General features: G+C 49.1%; 1 protein-coding gene across 8 annotated transcripts in view; it reads left to right on the forward strand.

The window, feature by feature from the left end:
- The window catches only part of ZNF496 (zinc finger protein 496), a 33,821-nt gene extending 14,336 nt beyond the window's left edge, over nucleotides 1-19,485 (forward strand). For all 8 annotated transcript variants that reach the window (XM_063664777.1, XM_054481710.2, XM_054481690.2 and 5 more), the window contains 4 exons: nucleotides 7,176-7,308; nucleotides 7,825-7,932; nucleotides 9,046-9,159; nucleotides 16,387-19,485. In XM_063664777.1, the coding sequence (XP_063520847.1) occupies nucleotides 7,176-7,308; nucleotides 7,825-7,932; nucleotides 9,046-9,159; nucleotides 16,387-17,144 (1,113 nt within the window). In that variant the 3' untranslated portion in view covers nucleotides 17,145-19,485. The remainder of the gene's footprint in view (nucleotides 1-7,175; nucleotides 7,309-7,824; nucleotides 7,933-9,045; nucleotides 9,160-16,386) is intronic.
- The last annotated feature ends 1,200 nt before the right edge of the window (nucleotides 19,486-20,685 follow it).

Below are 20,685 nucleotides of genomic sequence, written 5' to 3' on the forward strand. Positions count from 1 at the left end.
TGGTATAGTGAGTGATTTTTACCTGCATATTTTTATATGATGCGACTCTGGACCTTAACTTCAGTGTAGCTGGTTTTTTTTGGTTGTGCTGTGTTGTTTTTGACATTGCTCCATCAAGAGAAGGGCAGGTGGGCCACCACTTGTTATTACCTAGTGAAAGAACATCAGGTTTCCTCCTGGATCTCCACGGGCATCAAAGTGGGGATGCTCCTCACATGCCTGAGTGGGAGTGGAGTTCCAGCTCCCTACATGGTCTCCACTGGTGGCGGGGGGGGCTTGTTCTTAGCTAGCAGGGATGGAGGTCCCAGCTCCGCATTTGGCCTTCTCTGAGACCACCCCAGCAGGGGTGTTAGGGCACCTCATTGCACCTGGTGAGGGTGGAAGTCTAGGCTCCCCACTCATTCTCTGCTGGTGTTGGTAAGAAGGGGCCACAGTTTTCTTATGTGGTATCAAGTGGAGTTGAGCAGTTATTATCTGTTTGGCTGGGCTGCCCCTGTCCAGGTCCTGTGGCTTTTGTTGGAGCTTTTTTTTGGTCTATGCCCATGGGTATTTCTTGGTAGCTGGCTCCTTTGGCTTCAAGTCAGGGGAATATGTGATAGAAAGAAAAACCAGTGAACTTAGCACATGTTGTTCCAAGGTCCCTGGCCATTCTGCCACCCTCTCTCCACCTTTCAGAGTCTCCTGTGCTCATTTTATGTGCAATGTCCAGGGTTTTCATTGTACTTAGTGGGAGGCATTAGAAAAATCTCCTCTGAAGATTTAATCTTAAATAGACATGTTTATCTATTTTCCCCATCCCTTCTCGTGAAAAATTAACAAAATGTAGGAAGTGAAAAGATACCACTTATTCCCAGTCACGTGAGACGATTCTGCATGGTCTAGTGAACTTCCTTCTGGACTTTTCTCTGCCGATTTATTTGTGAGGCACACGAATAAATCGATCACAAATAAAAGGATCCTGCTGTAGATCAATGTCCTGTTTTTATGCTCCTCCCCAACATGTAAGCATTGGTCCATATGGTTCTAAAAGCTCCCTGGGGATCCTGCTAAGTGGCCGTGTCAGATTCTGTAGGTGACTGGAGTACTGTCTGTCCACCCACCTGGCCCTTGGACTTGGGTTTGCTTCTGTGATGCCATGACTGTCTAGTCAGTTTTCTGTTGCTTATAACAGAATACCTGAAACTGTAATTTATAAAAAAATAAATTGACTTCTCATATTTATGGAGGCTGAGAAGATTCAGGTTGAGGGGCTCCATCTGGTGAGAGCCTTCGTGCTGGTGGGGGCTCTGTGGTGTCCCGACGTGGGTGCAGGGCATCATGTGGCGAGGGGCTGAGTGTCCTGACATGCTTGCTCAGGTCTCTCTTCCTCCGCTTACAAAGCCACCAGTTCCACTCCCATGACAACCTGTTCATTACCTCTTAAAGGCCACCCTTTCAATGCTGCCACATGGGGGATCAAGTTTCTAGCACCTGAAATTTGAGGGACATATTCAAACTATAGCAAGTAGATCCTCAAACACCTAACCAAGGCTCAAAGGAAAAAGCAGCTAAATCTGTTGTTAATATATGCTCTCAATTTTTCCCTCAGGACCCCCACTGCACGCGCACACACACACACACACACCCCTCCCAGGAAGTCTCACACACACACACACACACACTTCCTCCCAGGAAGTCTTGTCAGAGTGATGGATTCTTTTGTATTTTTTGTCAACCGTGGCAATTACCATTTTTTTCCCCATTTAAGAAACCAACATCGAGTTGTCTCCCACAACTCCTTGTAAGGAAATCCAGTGGCTTCCCGAGGCCTGTTTTGGATTCTGTGGAACAGCCTGGGAAGACAGGCTTTTCCACACTGACCTCTTCCTAGCAGCAGATCCACTTAGGGGCTCATTCAGATACAGCCTCTGAGGCTCCACCCCTGACCTACTGAGTCAGAATTTTTACTAAGATGCCTGTGATTCATATGTACAGGCAAGAGTCCTTGTACCAAAACCCTGATTCAAATTTAGAATTTTTGAGGTATTCTCTTTATTTTTATTTTAAACTTTTTCTTTGGGATTAATTTTAAAGTTAGGGAAGATTGCAAGAACAGTACAGAGACTTCCAAATACCCTTTCCTTTACTTCCCCCATTCTCTCTCTCTCTTCCTTACCTACCCCCACCCCTTCATTCTATTTTTCCCCAAATCTTCAGTTAGATGCAGACGTTTGTGCCCCCTTATTCATGCCAAAGGAGCATATTTCCTAAACACAAGGACAATCTCTTAACCACAATACAGTTATCACGTTGAGGAAGTTTAACATTAAAACAATAATGATCCAGCATCGTTGCTTCTCATTTAGTTGTCCCATCTCTAACACTTCCTCCTTGGGTTCTCAATGTTTGTCATGCTGTGGATAGTTTTGAAGAGTAGAATATCGTGATAGGTGATACAGCTTCCTTCCTTCAGGTGGGGTTAGACTCACAGTGGCACTCAGGCCACGCGTTTTGCAGGAGAACCACACTGGGCTGTGCACTCCCCATGCAGCACATCTGGAGGCATTGAAGGTGGGGTGTCCTGCATGGGTCACGTCAGCTCTGATCACTGGGATACATATGTACAATTGATGCATAATTATTCCATAGGTGTTTTTTTTTATTAACATTCTTTTACTTTTCACCAAAATGATTCCTTTAAATGCCCTCTGCCCTCTATATTTTTGCTTTTTTTAAAAAAAAAAAAAAAAAAAAAAAGACTAGTCAAGGCTGGGCTTGGTGGCTCACACCCATAATCCCACCACTTTGGGAGGCCAAGGTAGTTGAATCACTTGAGCTCAGGAGCTTGAGACCGGCCTGGCAACATGGTGAAACTCCATCTCTACTAAAAATACAAAAAAAAGTAGCTGGTCATGGTAGTGAATGCCTGTAGTCCCAGCTACTTAGGGGGCTAAGGCCAAAAATCATTTGAACCTGGGAAGCGGTGGTTGCCATGAGCCAAGATTGCACCACTGAACTTCAGCCTGGGCGACAGAGCAAAAACCGATCTCAAAAAAAAGAGAAAGAAAGAAAATCACTCCTTTCCAGCCGTGTCCTGGGTGCCTGGCCCCAACACCCGGGGAAACCATCTGACAGTAACTGATAGTTTTCCAGAGAGGTAGGCAGATGCAAAGCATGTTTTAAAAATTATTCTGTTCCTTTTTTGCTTGTCACATAGATACTAGTAATATAAAAGTCATATGAGTTACTTTTCTTTTTTCCACAGAAATTTTATTTTGTGGTCCTTTCCAATTATATAAAGGACTGCTTTATTTTCCTCGTTTCCTAGTATTATATGGATATACCATCATTTTAAAAATGAAAATTAGGCCAGGCATCATGGCTCATATTGGTAATCCCAGCCCTATAGGAGGCTGAGGTGGGAGAACTGCTTGAGCCCAAGAGTTTGAGACCAGCTTGGGTAACATAGCAAGACCTCATCTTTACAAAAATAAAAAATTAGCCAGGCGTGGTGGCTCACTCCTGTAGTCCCAGCTACTTGGGAGGCTGAGCAGGAGGATTGCTTGAGCCCCGGAGGTTGAGGCTGCAGTGAGCTGTGATTGTGCCACTGCACTCCAGCCTGGGTGACAGAGTGAGACCCTGTCTAAAACAATATAAAGATAAAAATAGAAATTAAAATCAGTTTTTTGACACATTCCCATGGTCCATGATTCAAAGTTTATGAAAAAAATCTCCCTGTTACACCTAACCCCAGAGTCCCAGGTCCCTCTTGAGAAGCAGCTAACCTTCAGAACTCCTAGATGTCCTGCACTTGGTGGCTATCTGGATTCCATCATGCACAGGTGTTTTCCTGCAACAACATGCTTTGAAGAGAATTCCCTCTCAGTACAGAGAGGCCTTCATTCTTTCTGTGCATGTAGGATCATCCCTTGCGAGGTGTCTGTCGCTTACTTAATCCACTGTCTTGTTGATGTGTGTCAAGGTCTTCAGTATTTATTAGGTCAGTGCTGCAGTGAAGCAGCTTTTGTAGACTTCGCGTTGCGCATGCGCAACATCAACTTGAGGGATCTCTGCATTGAGGGGCAAGCACGCTGGTGACTTCTGGACATTGCCCAGCAGCCCACCATAGTAGTGGGGGATATGCAGCCTCCCCAGCACTGAGGAGGAAGACCTGTTTCTCCACATCCTTGGCCACCCAGCCAGGTAGCTGCCATGTGGATTTTGCCAAACAAGATAGGGATGAGGTGGATCCAAGAGCAGAAATGACAAAGCAGTGTGTCCCCTGGAGCCTGGACCTGGGATAGTCGGTCTCCTTTCTGTCTCTTCTATCTGCATATGTTGCTTTGGGCTCTTCCCTCAGCCCCAGCTTCCACACTCCCCCCTCCCCTAGTGCTATGGTCTGAATGTTTTTGTGTTCCCCTCCCCACAGCTTTGACATGTTGAAATGCTAGCCCCCAAGCTGCTGGCATTAAGAGGTGGGGCACTGGGGAGATGATCAGGTTATAAGGGCAAATCCGTCATAAATGGATTAGTGCCCTTATAAAAGAGGCCTCAGAGAGCAGCCTTGCCCCTTCCACCATGTGAGAACACAATGAAATGATGACCATCTATGGAGCAAGGAACTGGTCCCTCACTAGAACCCAACTATGCTGGTATCAGCTGGGGACTTCCTAGCCTCCAGAACTGTAAGACATACATTTATGTTGTTTATGAGTCCCCAATCCGCGGTATTTTGTTAGAGCAGCCCAAATGGATTAAGACAGAAAACTGGCACCGAACATTTTGGGTGCTACTCTAACAAATACAACGTGGAAGAAGCTTGGGAACTGGGTAATGGGTAGAGGCTAGAAGAGTTCTGAAGTGCAGGCTAGAAAAAGCCTGTGTTGCCATGAACAGACAATTTTTTCTTTTTTTTTTTTTGAGATGGAGTCCTGCTCTGTCACCCAGGCAGGAGTGCAGTGGCGCGATCTCTGCTCACTGCAACCTCAGCCTCCTGAGTAGCGGAGATTACAGACGTGCACCACCACACCTGGCTAATTTTTGTATTTTTAGTAGAGACAGGGTTTTGCCATTTTGGCTAGCTAGGCTGGTCTGGAACTCCTGACGTCAGGTGATCTGCCAGCCTCAGCCTCCCAGAGTGCTGGGATTACAAGTGTGAGCCACCATGCCCAGCCCGTGAACAGACTATTACGGGTGATTTCTAGTGAGGCTCCAAAAGAAAAGAGGAGATTTGAAATCCTCAACCAGAATGTTGGTAAAAATGTGAACAGTAAAGCTATTCTGATGAGATCCCAGATGGAAATGAGAAACGTGTGGTTGGCAATGGAGGAAAGGCCATCCTTATACTGGCCAATCCCTTGGCTGAACTGTGCTTATGTATTAGTGTTTTGTGGAAGGTAGAACTTATGAGCCACTGCAATTGGATATTTGGCTGCAGAAATATCTAAGCAAGGTTTTGAAGGTGCAGCTTGTGAAATGTGAAAAGAGAGAAGTGATTTAAAGATGGGATTGTTACTTAAAAGGGGAGCAGAACTTAAAGATCGGGAATATTTGTCAGCCTATGTTGATAAGAGTGGGCCAGCCTGTTTAGGAGAGAAGATAAAGGTTTTGCCATTGAAACTGAGGCTAGGAGCTAGTCCAAGAAAATGGAAAAATGACCCCAAAGGCAATTCAGAAATCATCAGGGCTCTTCTGCCCATCACAGGCCCAGAGCGCAAGACCCACAGCAAGCAGGGGACCACAGCAGAGAGCCCCGCTTCAGTCACCCCTGAAGCCCTAGAAGGTGGGGCCATCAGCGAAGTTCCAGCCCAAGAGAGCCTTGGGCCTCTGAAAGAGACAGAGGTGGGGCCACCACAGAGAACCACCTCGAGGGCAGGCCCTCACCAGGGGCTGCCATGAGGCGAGACCACCAAAAGCCAGGGGCAGGGCCACCCAGGGCCTTGGGGGCTCAACTCCTGCCCAGTGAAGCTGCCACCTGTGGGTTTGGAAGGCAGGGTCACCTCCCAACACAGTGGGCCTGGGGAGCACAGCATCAAGACAAAAAGGATTATTCTCCAGATTATTCTCAAGCTGTAAACCATAATGTGCTGTGACTCGTAGGTTTAGGACTTGCTTGGGACCTGTTACTCCTTTTCTTTTTTTCTATTTCCCATTTTTGGAATTGGAATGTTTATCCTGTGCCCGCCTCACCACTGTATATATGTGTGTGTGTGTGTCTGTGTGTGTGTGTGTGTGTGTGTTTTGTTTTGTTTTTTTTAAGACGGAGTCTCACCCTGTTGCCCAGGGTGGAGTGCAGTGGCATGATCTCAGCTCACTGCAGACTCCACCTGCCGGGTTCGAATGATTCTCCTGCCTCAGCCTCCCAAGTAGCTGGGATTACAGGCGCCCGCCACCACGCCCAGCTACTTTTTTTATTTTTGGTAGAGATGAGGTTTCACCACGTTGGCCAGGCTGGTCTCAAACTCCCGACCTCAGGTGATCTGCCTGCCTCGGCCTCCCAAGGTGCTGGGATTACAGGTGTGAGCCACTGCGCCGGCCTCACCACTATATTTGGAAGGCACATAACTTGTTTCATTTCACAGGTTCACAGCTGGAGAGAATTTTGTCTCAGGTAGAATTGTGCCTTGAGTTTCAACCGTAATTGATTTAGATGATATTTAAATGAGATGTTGGACTCCGGACTTTTGAGTTGATGCTGGAATGAATTAAGACTTTGGGGGTTATTGGGATGGAATGAATTTGTTTGGCATGTGAAAAGGATATGAATTTGGGGGAACCAGGGGCAGAATGCTATGGTTTCCGTGTTTATATCTCCCCAAAATTTGTGTTGAAATTGTAGTCCCCAAGATGATGGTATTAGGAAGTGGAGCCTTTTGGGGAGATGATCTGGTAACAAGGGCAAAGCCCTCATGAGTGGGATTAGTCCCTCCTAAAAGAGGCCCCAGAGAACTCCCTTGCCCTCTCCATCATGTGAGGACATAGAAGATGCCTGTCTTTTAACCAAGAAGTGGGCCCTTACCAGACACCCAGCCTGTTGGCACCTTGATCTTGGACGTCCAGCCTCCAGAACTGTGAGGAACAGATTTCTGTTGCGTAGAAACTGCCCGTCCTACAGCGTTGTGTTGTCACAGCCTCAATGGACTAAGACAGACACCTAGCTTGTCCTGGACTGAGGCATCCCTGTTCTGTGCTTTCAGAATCGGGTTTCTCCATTCAAGGACATGATTTTATGCTTCTCTGAAGAGGATTGGTCCCTTCTAGATCCTGCCCAGACTGGCTTCTACGGAGAGTTCATCATTGGGGAGGATTACGGGGTCTCAATGCCTCCAAGTAAGACTTAACTTTCTCCCGTACCTCAAGGCCAGGGAACTGGGCAGGGGAGTTCTCTCTTGAAGTAAGAGTCAACTTCGTCCCATAAGATCAGGGAAGCGGGGCCTGCATCAGATCTCTTTGTTCACCCCCAACCTGGACAGGAGGTCATTTGCACACAGCGGCCCTACAGGCAGTGTGTCTGATTGACCATCACCTGCTGTCTCACCACATCAGGCTTATCAGAACCAAATAGAACATGTGCTGTATGTCCATTTCTCTTCCATCGTTCTTACCCTTTTGTCCCTTTATGTCTGCTTTACACCCGAAAGCCTCAGAGAGACCCCCAAGCCCATAGCTCTCCCTGCGTGTGCTGCCCCCACTGCCCCTGCACTGCCAGCTGTGGCCTTTTCACTTCTCGCCCTGATGGTGCCATGCCCACTGGGCATCCCTCCACCTTCTCTCTTCTGGACCAGCCCTGGTTGCTGCAGGATCAGAATACTAATAAACATGTACCCTGCCTTTTTCTTTGAACAGACGACCTAGCTGCCCAGCCAGATCTGTCCCAGGGAGAGGAGAATGAGCCACGCGTTCCAGAGTTGCAGGATCTCCAGGGCAAAGAAGTGCCCCAGGTCTCCTACTTGGGTGAGTAATGATTCCAGAACTGAGTGGGCAGAGTAGGGGGAAGGGTTGCTGGCAGCCAGAGGTGAGCCCACTCGCTGGCTTCTCTCTGCGGCCCGTAATTGCCTTCTTCATGTCCCCAGACTCTATGTGGGTCTTGCGTGTCTTGCCTTGTCCCTGACTTTTCATAGAAAGAATGGGGGATCTTAATTTTGCCAGGCATTGGGATTGTACTCCCTTGGCCAAGGACTGGGAAATAATAGGAATGTCTTTCTCCTCTGCCTGTAAGTAACATCTGGTTTGTGCTGACAATGCAGCGGCCCCTCCAGGAGTGAGGTCAGATACTCATAAGAAGCCTAGTTGCAGAGGGAGTGTCTCCTCCTAACTGGGCACCGAGCACAGCCCTTTAAGGTGTCTCACCTGTCTAGTCTTCCCATCTGCCTGGTACAGGGGTGCTGTGAGGACACTGGGGTGTGGGGAGGTGCTGAGGCTCAGCAGCAGCAGTTTCCAGCCCTCCTTCAGGCTGTGTCACCAGCACTTGCACCCATGATCTCCATGCCATGGTGCTTCGAAGCATCTGCTCCTTCAGGAGGAAATAGCTTTGTACAGAATCATCAGCAGCTCCACACCTCCTTCCCCTTTGGGACCTAGAGCTGGCATGAAGCAGACAAGGTTTTGACGCACCATCCCCACCTGGAACAAGCGTTCAGAGACTTGGCATGGCGCAGTAGCTCCTGTCCCGTCTCTACCCTGTAGGCTCTGCACAAGCTGTTTGTGCAGGATGTGTGGAGTGTGCAGGAGCCTGTGGTGATGACTGTAGAAAACCCACCACAGAAAGTGGGAATAAATGCAGGGCTGGGGGAGGTGCTTGTCTCTGGCCATAGAGTAGGTGGAGTAGAACCCGGATCTGCGTCGATTCTGTCTGGCTTCAGAGCTCATGTTTGTGGAGTTGGCCCATTTTGCCTTCAGGTTCATTGACTCATCAGACACTTACTGAGTGGCCACCCCCTGCCAGTCCCCAGGAGGGAGCCCAAGGCCGCCCCCACATCGTAGCCTGGCATCTATTCGGATAGCACCCTCCCAGGTAGTGCTGTAGGTGCAAGACAAATCAATTTTTCCATTTCCTCCTCTGGAAAGACTCTCCAAGTCTCCAGCCATCCCAGGTAGAAGAAAGAAGGAAACGTGAGGAGCTGCAGGTGCCAGAGTTCCAGGCCTGCACACAGACGGTGGTGCCTCAAAACACCTACCCAGGTAAAGAAGGGTCAGGGAGGTGTGGGGTTTGTGCTTGTGTGTCTGTGTGTGCACATGTGTGTCTGTGGTGTGTCGCACGAATGTATGTGTGCATGTGTGGCATGGGGGATGGTTGTGTTGAATGCATGTGTGCGTGCATACACATAGGTGGTATATGTGGTGTGCTGCATGTGTGAGTGTGTGCATTCACGGGTGCACCTGTGTGTTGGGGGCATGTGGGTGTGTGATGTAAATGTGCAGTGGTGACAGCATGGGACAGTTAGGAACTGAACCCCTCAGGATCCCTGCTGACCTCTGCTGTGGTGTTCTTAGCTGCTTGCCCTAATTCCGTTGTGCTAGGGTCATTCTCCAGCTCACTCCCAATCCCAGGCTCACCCTCCTTGCCTTTCCCGGAGGCCAGGGAGGGTGTGTCAAAGCAGGGTGCTGCTGTAGTGCTGTTGGTGATGCGGTGAGTGTTTTTCTTCTCTCAGCATGGATGGCCAGCATCCTGGCACAGAATGTTGGAATTGGGATTAAAGAACAGGTTTCTGGCATAGTGAAGCTGCACAGGACTCTTGGAAAGTGTATGTTCCATTCCTGCTTTCAGAGAAATAGCCACAGTGTAGACTCTGAGTCGTCTTGGTAAAAGTCACCACCTCCAGAAGCAGAGGCTACCATGCTGCCATCTTTCTCTTCTAAATACCAAGCCCAAGCCTCTGATTCTTACCTGAACCCACGTGTCATTGTAGTTTTCTGCAGCTATGGAGACAAACTCATACATATTATCTCTTCTACCTGTGATGCTTTTGAAGGCAAGATTTGTGCCATTTTGACCCAGCTCCATGCATCTTGTACTTGGCCCCCTTTCATGCATGGACAAAGGGGCTTTTCTAGTGTGGGAGATCTGAAAGGATGAGATCCTGTTCCACAAGCATGGATGCCCACCCCTGGTTTTCTAAGAAGCCCACCTCTGCATGCCAAGGGTGATGCATTCATTTGGGGTCCACTTGGAGTTCAGGCGCAGGCTCGATGTTTGTGGTGCACTTTGAATCTTCTCTAGCTTCTTTCTGCCCATAGCATGTCTCTCAGCCCCAGGAATATACTTTTAGAAGGTGGATGGATGTTCATTTATACACAGGAGTTTTCAACTCCATTCTTCCCTTGCTGGACTCTGACACAGACTGCTCTGAAACAGCCAGAAGCCAAGGGTTGCTACTGAGAAAAGGGAGAGATGATAGATTTCAAAGAGTGGGCACTGTTTTTATTTTGGTAGCTCCTGCCAGCTTGCCTTCCTAAAAGGCTTTTCCTGCCAGCTGATGCCGGATAGCTGGTGATAAGGTCTGCTTCTCTATATCCATGCCCACGCAGGACACTCCCAGATGTTCAGTTTGTGCCAATCAGATACTGCTACTGCATCCGCCACTGAGGTGGAATATCTTTTCTTGTTTATTGTGTTCTATGAATTGCCTAGTTAGTATTCATTTATCCTTATTTATTTATTTTTGCACTCACACTTGTTTTCTTTATGTCCTAAACGTTGCACCAGGGTTCAGTGATTTACATGATGACATGATTCTGTGCATTGTATCTTCATGGCACCTTCTGAGATGGGTGGCGTGATGTCTCTGTATTGGAGCTGGGTCACCCGAGAGCTGAAGTCATTTGCCCAGAGTCCAGTGCTCACAAGCTGTAGGTGGTAGAGAAGATTTGAACTCAGGCTGGGCGCAGTGGTTCATGCCTGTAATCCCAGCATTTTGGGAGGCCGAGGCGGGCAGATCAGCTGAGGTTAGGAGTTCGAGACCAGCCTGGCCAACATGGCGAAACCTGTCTCTACTAAAAATACAAAAATTAGCCAGGCACAGTGGCAGACACCTGTAGTCACAGCTACTGGGGAGGCTCAGGCAGGAGAATCGCTTGAACCTGGGAGGTCAAGGCTGCAGAAATCATGACACTGCACTCCAGCCTGGACGACAGAGCGAGACTCTGTCTCAAAAAAAAAAAAAAAAAAAAAGAAAAAAAATGGCCAGGTGCAGTGGCTCACGCCTGTAATCCCAGCACATTGAGAGGCTGAGGCAGGCAGATCACCTGAAGTCAGGAGTTCAAGACCAGCCTGGCCAATATGGCGAAACCCCATCTCCACTAAAAAATATAAAAATTAACCAGGCGTGGTGGTGGGCACCTATAATCCCAGCTGCTCGGGAGGCTGAGGCAGGGAGAATTGCTTGAACCCAGGAGGCAGAGGTTGCAGTGAGCCGAGATCACACCACTGCGCTCCAGCCTGGGACACAGAGCAAGACTCCATCTTAAAAAAAAAAAAAAAAGATTTGAACTCAGGCCATCAGGCTTCAGACCCATGGCTTTTACTCTACATTACCAAACCACAGTTTGCTTTTTCTGTGGATTCATGGAAACTGCCATCTTTCATAAGTTCTTCTAAATACCAAATCCAAGTCTCTGATTCTTACCTGAACCCCCGTGTCATTGTGGTTTTGGGTCTGAATCCCTTGCCTCTGCTGTATTTATACGTAGTTTCTTCCATTTCCCTCAACTTTGTTTATGTGTCTTGCAGCATATAAATGTTTTGTTTTTTTTTTTTGAAGATGGGGTCTCTTTATGTTGCCTAAACTGGTCTTGAAGTCTTGGGCTCAAGCATTCTTTCTGCTTTGGCTTCCCAAATAGCTGGGGAGACTATAGGCGTGTGCCATCATGCCTGGCTTAAATGTTTTCTTGCAGTTTTTAAATGTAGGTACACTTATTCGTCATCTTTTTGGTTTTATGCCTTGCTTAAGAAAGCTTCCCCATTCTAACTTTACAAGAATATTTTACAGTTTTTAATAATGCCTTTATCATTTTGGTTTTTCACATCCAGCTTCCTAGTCTCCCCTGCTTTTCCCTTTAACCCCCTCAGCTCGCAGGAAGTCATTCATTCCTGGCCAGAGCATCCTTCCTGAGGTGATAGTCATGGACTTACCTGCATGCTGCATGCCTTTGCCACTCCGCCTGCAACAAGCAGTTGCAGCAGCCTGGCTGCTTGCTAGCTATGTGGCCACAAGCCCTGGTCCCCATCTCCAGTGGGCTCAATTCCCTCTGAAACTTTGGGCAGTTTCACTTCTCTGCCTTAAATTTTTGATTTGTAAAACAGAAATAATAGTTAAAGCTGCCTTGTAGAGTTATTGCTAAGGATTAAATGGTTTAATGCATGTACTGGCAGTTAGACCAATAGCTCTTTTCTTTTTTTTCAGACAGAGTCTAGCTCTGTCACCCAGGTTAGAGTACAGTGGCGTGATCTTGGCTTACTGCAACCTCTGCCTCCCATGTTCCAACAATTTTCCTGCCTCAGCCTCCCACCATATGTGGGAGCCTACCCACCCATATGTCCTCATATTAACTTAATTACATCTTGGAAGAGCCTGTCTTCAAATACAGTCACATTCTGAGGTCCTTAGGGTTAGGACTTCAACATGAAATTTTGGGACAACACAATTCATACCCTGTAAGACCTCACCCTCAGGACCTTCAAAATTCATGTCTCTCCCACATGCACAATCCATTCACCTCATCCCAACAGCCCCCAAATTCTCAACCTATTTCAGCATCAACTGTAAGTCCAAAATCTCATCTAAATATCAACATCTCAATCGGGTATGGGTTAGACTTGAAGTATGATTCATCCTGAGGCAAAATCCTCTCCAGCTATGAACTGTGAAACCAGATGTTTTCTGCTTCCAAAATACAACTGTGAGAAAAGCATAGCATAGACCATTCTCATTCCAAAAGAGAGAAATCCAAGAGAAGAAAGGGTAATGGGTCCCAAGCAAGTGGGTCCCAAGCAAGTCTTAAATCTAGCAGGTCAGGGCTAGGTGTGGTGGCTCGTGCCTGTAATCCCAGCACTTTGGGAGGCCGAGGCAGACGGATCACCTGAGGTCAGGAGTTCGAGACCACCCTGGCCAACATGGGGAAACCCTCTCTCTACTAAAAATACAAAAATTAGCCAGACGTGATGGCACACACCTGTAATCCCAGCTACTCGGGAGGCTGAGGCAGGAGAATTGCTTGAACCCAGGAGGCAGAGGTTGCAGTGAGCCAAGATCATGCCATTGCACTCCAGCCTGGGCAGCAAGAGTGAGACGCCATCTCAAAAAAAAAAAACAAACCTAGCAGGTCGTTTCCATGGGATTTTAAGGCTCAGCAATAACCTTTGGCTGAATTCTCTGTTCTCCAGGCCCAGCAGGCTACTGGCCCTGCTCTTTGGAACTCAGAAGGAAATGACTTCACCTCCTGAGCCTGTACTCTCTGGTCCCATGATGACAGTGGCAGTCCTGTAACTTCTGAGCCACCTTTGGAGTCATTCTTCCCTTTTCTTGAAGGATAGTACATATTCATAGCCAGATAGATCTATTGGCCAGTTTGTAGAATCCCAGAAGTCCTAGCTTTCTTTAATTTCATCTCATCCCTTTTCCTTTCAGTTCCAGCTGGCAGTGTTTCTGCTGGTGCATAATACTCAGAAACCCTGCCTTCCATGCAGTTCAAAGGGTTGCAGGCTGTCAGACGAGGGTGTCCTCCATAGACCTTCCTGGACAGCCTCATCTCTGTTCCTGGCTTCTCTTGAGATGGTTGATTGGATCCAGGAATCATACCCAGAATCTCTTCAACAAATGATGAGCCAGCCACACTCTTGGTGTCTCTCCAGTGCACACTTTCTGATTTTTTGCAGTATGGATAGACAAAATTTTCCAAATCTTGAAGTCATGGTTCCTTTTTGCTATAACAATTCCTTCTTCAGTTTATCTCTCTCATCTCACGTTTCACTATAAGCAGCAAAAAACTAGTCTTTGCCTTTGACACTTTGCTTAGATACCTCCTCAGCTCAGTATCCAAGTTCATCACTTACAACTTCTGTTTCCACAGAACAGTTGAATATGGTTTGGCCAAATTCTTTGCCGCTTTATAATTGGAGGATCTCCTTTTCGCCAATTTCCTGTAATGTCCATATTTCTACCAGCCACCTCCTCAAGGTTTTTTAAACATGCACTTCAAAACTCCTAGCCTCTACCCATGACCTAGTTCTAAAATCACTTCGACAGTTTTTGGTCTTTGTTTTAGCTGTACCCTACTTCTGGTGCCAAAGTCTGTTAGCTTACTGTGGCTACCATAACAAGGTACCACAGGCTGGGTGACTTAAACAATAGAAACTTATTTTCTTAAAATTCCAGAAGCAACAAGTCCAGAATCAAGGCTTCAGCAGAGCTGGTGTCTTCCAAGGCCTTTCTCCTTGTCTTGGAGACGGCTCCCATCTTGCTGTGTCCTCACAGGGTCCTTCCCTCTGTTGAAGTCTGCCTCCAGTCTCTTCTTAGAAGGACACCAGTGATTTTGGATTGGCCCCACCATCTGACTTCATTTTGACTTAATTACTTCTTGAAAGACCCTACTCCAAGTAATCACATTCTGAGGCCCTATGGGTTAGGGCTTCATCATGTAAATTTTCAGGGGGACACAGTTTCGCCCATAACATGCACTGTCTGTGTAACCATCTCCTCACCCAGTGAACAAGTAAGAGATCTTAGCGGTCCCCCTTGTCACTTTGTTTTCTTCTTCCACCCAAGTCCATTAACAGAAGTCACCTGCTGATCAAGTACTTTGTCATCAGCAGCCTGGTAAAAGTTACACCTTGCTCTTGTCTCCACCCCATGAGGTCCACAAAGTACATCACACACATGACCTCACCTGCCCCACCAGCAACTTAGAACGACGGGCTGCCACTGTCATGCTCACCTTGTAGACGAGGTGACCCAAGCTCAGAGAAGCTGTCTGGCTGGAACGAGTTTCCTGCAGCTAGAAAACCAAGAGTCGAGATGAGCGTCAAACATAGCCTCTCGGCAGGCACAGTGGCTCACACCTGTAATCCCAGCGCTTTGGGAGGCTGAGGCAGGTGGATCGCCTGAGATGGGCGGATCGCTTGAGCCCAGGAGTTTGAGACCAGCCTGGGCAACATAGTGCGACCCCATCTCTACAAAAAATTAAAAACACATGCATACACACACACACACACACACACAAATCTCTGTCTTCATCTGATGATTTCCCTCCTATACTACATGGGTTCTTGGCAGACTCAGTACCCACTCCCAGACTCGTGTTCCCCCGACCCCCTTGTGACTGAGGGACAAATGCCCCCTCCGCTTCCACCGTTGCCCTTCGTCTCTCTGCTCTCCATAGCCTCTGTGTCTTCCTGCCCTGCTTCTGTTTGTCCAGCTTCTCCTGTCCTGAGCTGCTCTGACCCGTCAGGGCTCTCCTCCCCACAGCCATGAAGCCCAGACTAACCATGTTCCTGCTCTTATCTGGGAGGGCCTGGTTCACTCCCCCCAAGTTCTAGATTTGAGTTCTGCATTTCACAGCAGTGAGAAAACAGGCCACCTATGTGATGGGCTCTGCTTCATAAGCCAGGACCTCAGGCTGGGCTCTGCACTGCCCACCCAGCCCCTCCCGGTGGTTCCACCTTCCCAACATCACAGACTCAGGATGCAGGAAGTCCAGAGCAGCTTTATCCATCACCACCTGTGGCCTCAGAAATGTGGTACTACTGGGAGCCAGGGAACTGTGGGGGACCCAGGACTCTGGGCAGTCTGGGACTGTTGAGCAGCCCAGCAAGGCTGAGTAGCATTTCAGCCCTCCTTCCTGGCACAGATCACCTTAGTTTATGTGTAAACATGGCAACCAATAGGTCATCGGGTTGCGTCCAGGAGCAAATAGGATGTGCGTGTCAAGTCTAGCACAGTCCCTGGAGCATGCAGGTGCCCAGCACATGGTATGTGCAGGTTGTAGAGTCTTCCTCTCCCAAGTCCTCTCACTATCCTGTTAGAGCTTTCCCCCATGCCTCGTTAAGTGCGTGATCTGTAAATGGTCAAGTCTTTACACGGATAAATACAGACTCCTAGAGCTTGAGGGGATGAGGTGGTCTCCGTGGGTAGAGAACAAATGGGTTGGGGGTGGAGACAAGGGAAAATGGCTGGGAAGGGGGAGAGCAAGGTGCCCAGCATGCTCTGGACACAGCGTGGCCCATGCTGAAGATTTCTTCCTCACAGGCTACACCAGTGGCCCCTGCAGGGCTGGCCAGGCCGCCCCGGTCACCGAGGAACATTGTAAAAATATGGGTTTGTAAACTCCAAGCTGAGTCTTCCTCCGCCGCGGTCATAGGGGCTGGGATGTGGTCTGTGCAGCACCGCTGACCTTCATGTTGCCTTCCTGTAGCTGGCGGCAACCCGCGATCTCTAGAGAACAGCCTGGACGAAGAAGTGACCATCGAGATCGTTCTGTCCAGCTCTGGGGATGAGGACTCCCAGCACGGCCCGTACTGCACAGAAGAGCTGGGGAGCCCCACAGAGAAGCAGCGCAGCCTCCCCGCCTCCCACCGGAGCAGTGCCGAGGCCGGAGGCGAGGTGCAGACCTCCAAGAAGTCCTACGTGTGTCCAAACTGTGGGAAAATCTTCCGCTGGAGGGTCAACTTCATCCGGCACCTGCGGAGCCGCAGAGAGCAGGAGAAGCCGCACGAGTGCTCGGTGTGCGGGGAGCTGTTCAGTGACAGCGAGGACCTGGATGGGCACCTAGAGAGCCATGAGGCCCAGAAGCCTTACCGGTGTGGTGCCTGCGGGAAGAGCTTCCGCCTCAACTCCCACCTGCTCTCCCACCGGCGGATACACCTGCAGCCGGACAGACTCCAGCCGGTGGAGAAGAGAGAGCAGGAGGCATCCGAGGACGCGGACAAGGGTCCCAAAGAGCCGCTGGAAAACGGCAAGGCCAAACTGAGCTTCCAGTGCTGTGACTGTGGGAAGGCCTTCCAGCGGCACGACCACCTGGCTCGGCACCGCAGCCACTTTCACCTGAACGACAAAGCCCGGCCCTTCCAGTGCCGCTACTGCGTCAAGAGCTTCCCGCAGAACTATGACCTCCTCCGCCACGAGCGCCTGCACATGAAGCGCCGTTCCAAGCAGGCTCTGAACTCCTACTGAGCCTCCCCGCCTGGGGCGGCCTCACCCTGGCTGGTGCTGCCCCCTCACCTTGGTACTGATCAGCGCCCCCACCCAGGACGCACCTTCCCCAGGATAGAGAGCACACCTCCCTCCTGTCCTTGCTCTCAGGTAGTGAGCGTTCGGGTGGTGCCATGGGAGCACTCTCCCTCCCCCAGGTAATGAACGAGTGGCCAAGTGAGTGTTCTGTTTCTGCTGTGCCAAAAAACGGGGGAGATGTGCCACCACCAGGTTGGACATGCCAGGCGTTCTGTGTCTTAGAGACCCTCGGCCCATGCTCCCCAAGCTCGGGGAGTAAAACGGCTATCCCCCGTCAGGGCAGCACCCTGGTCACCAGCCAAACCTCAGTATACTCCCTCCCCTCCTTCCCTGTCTGAACGCTAGGATCCGCTCCTGAAGCTCCAGGGTGCCTGCACTTCCACTGAGAAGCTGCTGGTGGGTGTTGGACTGGAGGAAGGAAGAAGGCAGGGTGGGACTGATGGGCTCAGTGGGGAGCAGGGCCAGGCACACTGAGCCCGACATGTCATGTCTGAGCCCCAGATTCATGGCCATCAGGCAGGCAGGAGCGCCCCGCAGATCCAAGATGATCAGGCAGCCCTTTTGGGCTGGTGTCTGTGGCAGGGGTCTGCAGAGCTCCTTCTTGAGGTTTGGAAACAGTCATCATACCTGTTGATTTTCCTGGGGGCCAGTTACTAGGGATCTGGAGCTCACCAAAAACAAAGCTTACATTTTAATTTGTGTTGCACACCCACCCCATAATGTCTTTATACCCCAAAGATCCTTGGTAAATGCTTGTGGGTTGGAAGCTGAGTTGTCATCGTTTAAAAGGCACTTAAGTCCCTTCTTCCAATCTGTCCTGTCTAGGAATGTGGAGCTCTGCCCTCAGTGAGGGGTTCTCCTGTCTGGGTGAGCCAAGCTCCAGAACAGAACCTTGCCCAACGTCACACTTTATATATACATTAGCTTGGAGTGCTGGTGTGTCCGTTTTCTAGGTCTGTTGTTAACAAAGTACTAAACACTGGCTGGCTTAGAACAACAGGAGTGTATTCCCTGACAGTTCTGGGAGCTGCACGTCCAAGATCAGGGTGTCCTCCGAGTTGGTGCCTTCCGAGAGCTGTGCGGGAGAAGCGGCTTCGTGCCTTTGCTGGCAGTTGCCATTCCTTGGTGTGTGGAAGCGTCACCCAGTCTCTGCCTTCATCTCCACATGTCTCCAAACCTCCCTTTGTTTAAGGACACAGTCATATCGGATTAGAGCCCATCCCACCGACTCCAGTATAACCTCATCTGTATCCGCAACAATTGTTTACCAATAAGGTCACATTCTGAGGTACTAGAGGTTGGGACTTCAACATTGGAATTTGAAAGGGATAGCATTCAGCCCACAACTCCAGATAAACGTCAGGTATGCTATCATTCATAATTTACAGATGAGTCAATACAAACTTGAGTGAGCTTGCTCACAATTCCATCAAAGGCAGGGTTCAGACCCAAGTTTCAGCATTCAGGGCAGGTGTCCTCTGCATGGAAGAATCTTACTCAGTAGCCCTAAACGCTGACATTCCCCTTCCTCCCTGCCTTCTGATGCGGGCTGGGCAGGCCAGCTGGAGCTGTGTCTCCTGCTGGGATTCTGGACTGAGAGTGACAGTAGGTAGTGAAACCTCAAGCAATTTAAAACATGGTATTGTTCCTGGAAGACTGGTTATGTTGGCTAGGGTCAGCAAGAGAGGGCATTAAGGCTGTAGTCTAGCAGTGACTTAATCTGCAAGTCAAACCAGACGGGTATTTTGTATGATTCATATGTCACATCCTACCAACAGACAGTAAGCCAGGCAAGGCTCCTGGTGCTCCTTGTCACTCATGTAATTTTCACATCAAGAAAACTCTGGGCTGGGTGCAGTGGCTCACACTTGTAATCCCAGCACTTTGGGAAACCGAGGTGGGTGGATCGCCCAGCTCAGTGACACCAGCCTGGGCCACATGGCAAAACCCCCGTCTCTACCAAAAATACAAAAAATTAGCTGGGTGTGGTGTTGACGTTTGCGGTCCCAGCTACTCTGGAGGCTGAGGTGGGAGGATTGCTTGAGTGTGGGAGGCAGAAGTTGCAGTAAGCCGAGATCGTGCCACTGCACAAGCTAGGTGACAGAATGAGACTCTGTCTCAAAAATAATTAAAAAGCCTCTGCCCCAAACTCTTTAAAAGATTTTATAACCACAACTACTGTTTCTGTGAAGATGCATCTGCATGCCAGGAGCAGTAAATGCAATAAAATCATTTGGTTATACTTTGAACACAAAATAAACAGTTGAGGCTTTTACTTTCTAAATAGTTTGTCTCTTGTATCAACATATCTGGAAAAGGGAGAAATCCGATTTTTAAGGCCAAGGGAGGGGAAAATTCCAAGTAGAAGCCAGGCTCTCTGTGTGCGTTTACCTCACCTACTTGTGTGCTCCTACCTGTCCTGAGGATTCTCTCCGTAGCTCTGAGGCCTTGGGAAGGTTATTCACTTTCCTGCTTCAGACGTCTGACTCAGAGAAGAACATTGTTCTACTTACCAGAGTGTTTTCTGTGTAAAACCACATCATGAAGGAGAAAGCGACAAAGGGAATGTGAGGGGACTGGAAGCCACAGGGAGGCTGTCCCTCGAGTCCCCACCACCGATCCAGAGCCAACCAAGGCACCTCAGGAAATGGAAGGCCACGTTGCCTCTGGCTTTGGAAATCCTCTTGGGTAGTATAACTGAAACCCAGGTTGATGCCATGCAGCAGGAGCAGCAGGGGGAACCTGCTCTCAGGAGAGGTCTGCCAACCCTCCAGCCCAACACCCTTCACCACAGTGGTGGAGGAGGCTGCACCCAGGAGATCTTTGTCTCCCTTTTGGCCACTGATACCTTTGGCCTTATCTGACAACAGCTACCCCTCAGTCCTTCCCTCCCACCCCAGGGGCTGGGCAGCTGGCTGGAGCTTTGTGTCCACCTTGCTCTGGAGGTTGAGACCCCCATCTGAGCAACATCCTCCCTCTTCATTCTTCTGATCCTTTGGCATCGCCACAAACCCACAGGTGCATAATAGAAACTCGCTGAGTCAATATTCCTGTTAGGCTTTTCATTTTCATTTAAAAAGTAAAATGTGGCTGGGCGTGGCGGCTCATGGGAGGCCGAGGCAGAAGGATTGCTTGAGGTCAGGAGTTTGAGACCAGCCTGAGCAACATAGTGAGACCCCATCTCTAAGAAAAAAATAGAACAATTGGCCTGCTGTGGTGGCACATGCCTGTAGCTATTTTGGGGGCTGAGGTGGGGGAAGATCCCTTGAACCCAGGAGGCAGAGGTTGCTGTGAACGGTGGAGCGCCACTGCACTCCAGCCTGGGTGACAGAGCAAGACTTCATCTCAAAAAACAAAAAGTAAAATGTGAAGCACAGCCAAAAGATGTTTTCTAAGACCTGTAGGCTTTAGATAGTTCTGGTCACCTAATCTGGCCCCTCCCCAAAAGAAAGAAGAAGAAATAACTGTGTTTCATACACTGGGA

The sequence above is a fragment of the Pongo pygmaeus genome, chromosome 1 (genome assembly GCF_028885625.2).
Source record: "Pongo pygmaeus isolate AG05252 chromosome 1, NHGRI_mPonPyg2-v2.0_pri, whole genome shotgun sequence".
Classification (NCBI taxonomy): domain Eukaryota; kingdom Metazoa; phylum Chordata; class Mammalia; order Primates; family Hominidae; genus Pongo; species Pongo pygmaeus.